This window comes from Buceros rhinoceros, unplaced genomic scaffold (assembly GCF_000710305.1).
Source record: "Buceros rhinoceros silvestris isolate BGI_N320 unplaced genomic scaffold, ASM71030v1 scaffold16677, whole genome shotgun sequence".
Classification (NCBI taxonomy): domain Eukaryota; kingdom Metazoa; phylum Chordata; class Aves; order Bucerotiformes; family Bucerotidae; genus Buceros; species Buceros rhinoceros.
Window position 1 is genome coordinate 68,983 of NW_010420589.1, and position 451 is coordinate 69,433.

Here is a 451-nt window from a genome sequence, read left to right on the forward strand (position 1 = left end):
ACCGCCGGCCACTGCCTATCATCGGAAGCTGTGTCACCCCCGCACGTTTTTAGGGACCTTTCCTTCACCTGACCCCTACCCCGAGCTGCAGTGCCTGTCGCTTCCCAACCCTAGTGTTAAATCAGGGTGGGTAAAGCTTGAGCCATACCCCGGTCACGCCATAGCAGGGGCTGCCCACAGGTCAGGAAGGAGCGGGTGGTGGGTACTAACCGATGCAGCACATCCGGCACACCAGGCAGGCACTCAGCCGCCTCTTCTCTCCAGTGAGGTGCCGCCTCTCCATTGCCTGATTCTCCGAGTCAGGGAGTGCTGGGTCCCGGCAAAGTGGCGGCTGCCTCCCAGCTCCTGGGGAAGGGTCTTCTGGTGACACCAGCCACTCGCCGACTTTGGCCCCCGTGGGTGTGGGTGTCAGCCACAGCTCCTACCAACCCCCCACTTCCTATACCCGCTG

General features: G+C 62.5%; 1 protein-coding gene across 1 annotated transcript in view; it reads right to left on the reverse strand.

The window, feature by feature from the left end:
• LOC104496280 (microtubule-actin cross-linking factor 1, isoforms 1/2/3/5-like) overlaps positions 1–283 on the reverse strand; it is a 59,598-nt gene extending 59,315 nt beyond the window's left edge. The window contains exon 1 of the mRNA XM_010139364.1: positions 211–283. Coding sequence (XP_010137666.1) covers positions 211–283 — 73 coding nt within the window. The remainder of the gene's footprint in view (positions 1–210) is intronic.
• Between the last annotated feature and the right edge of the window lie 168 nt (positions 284–451).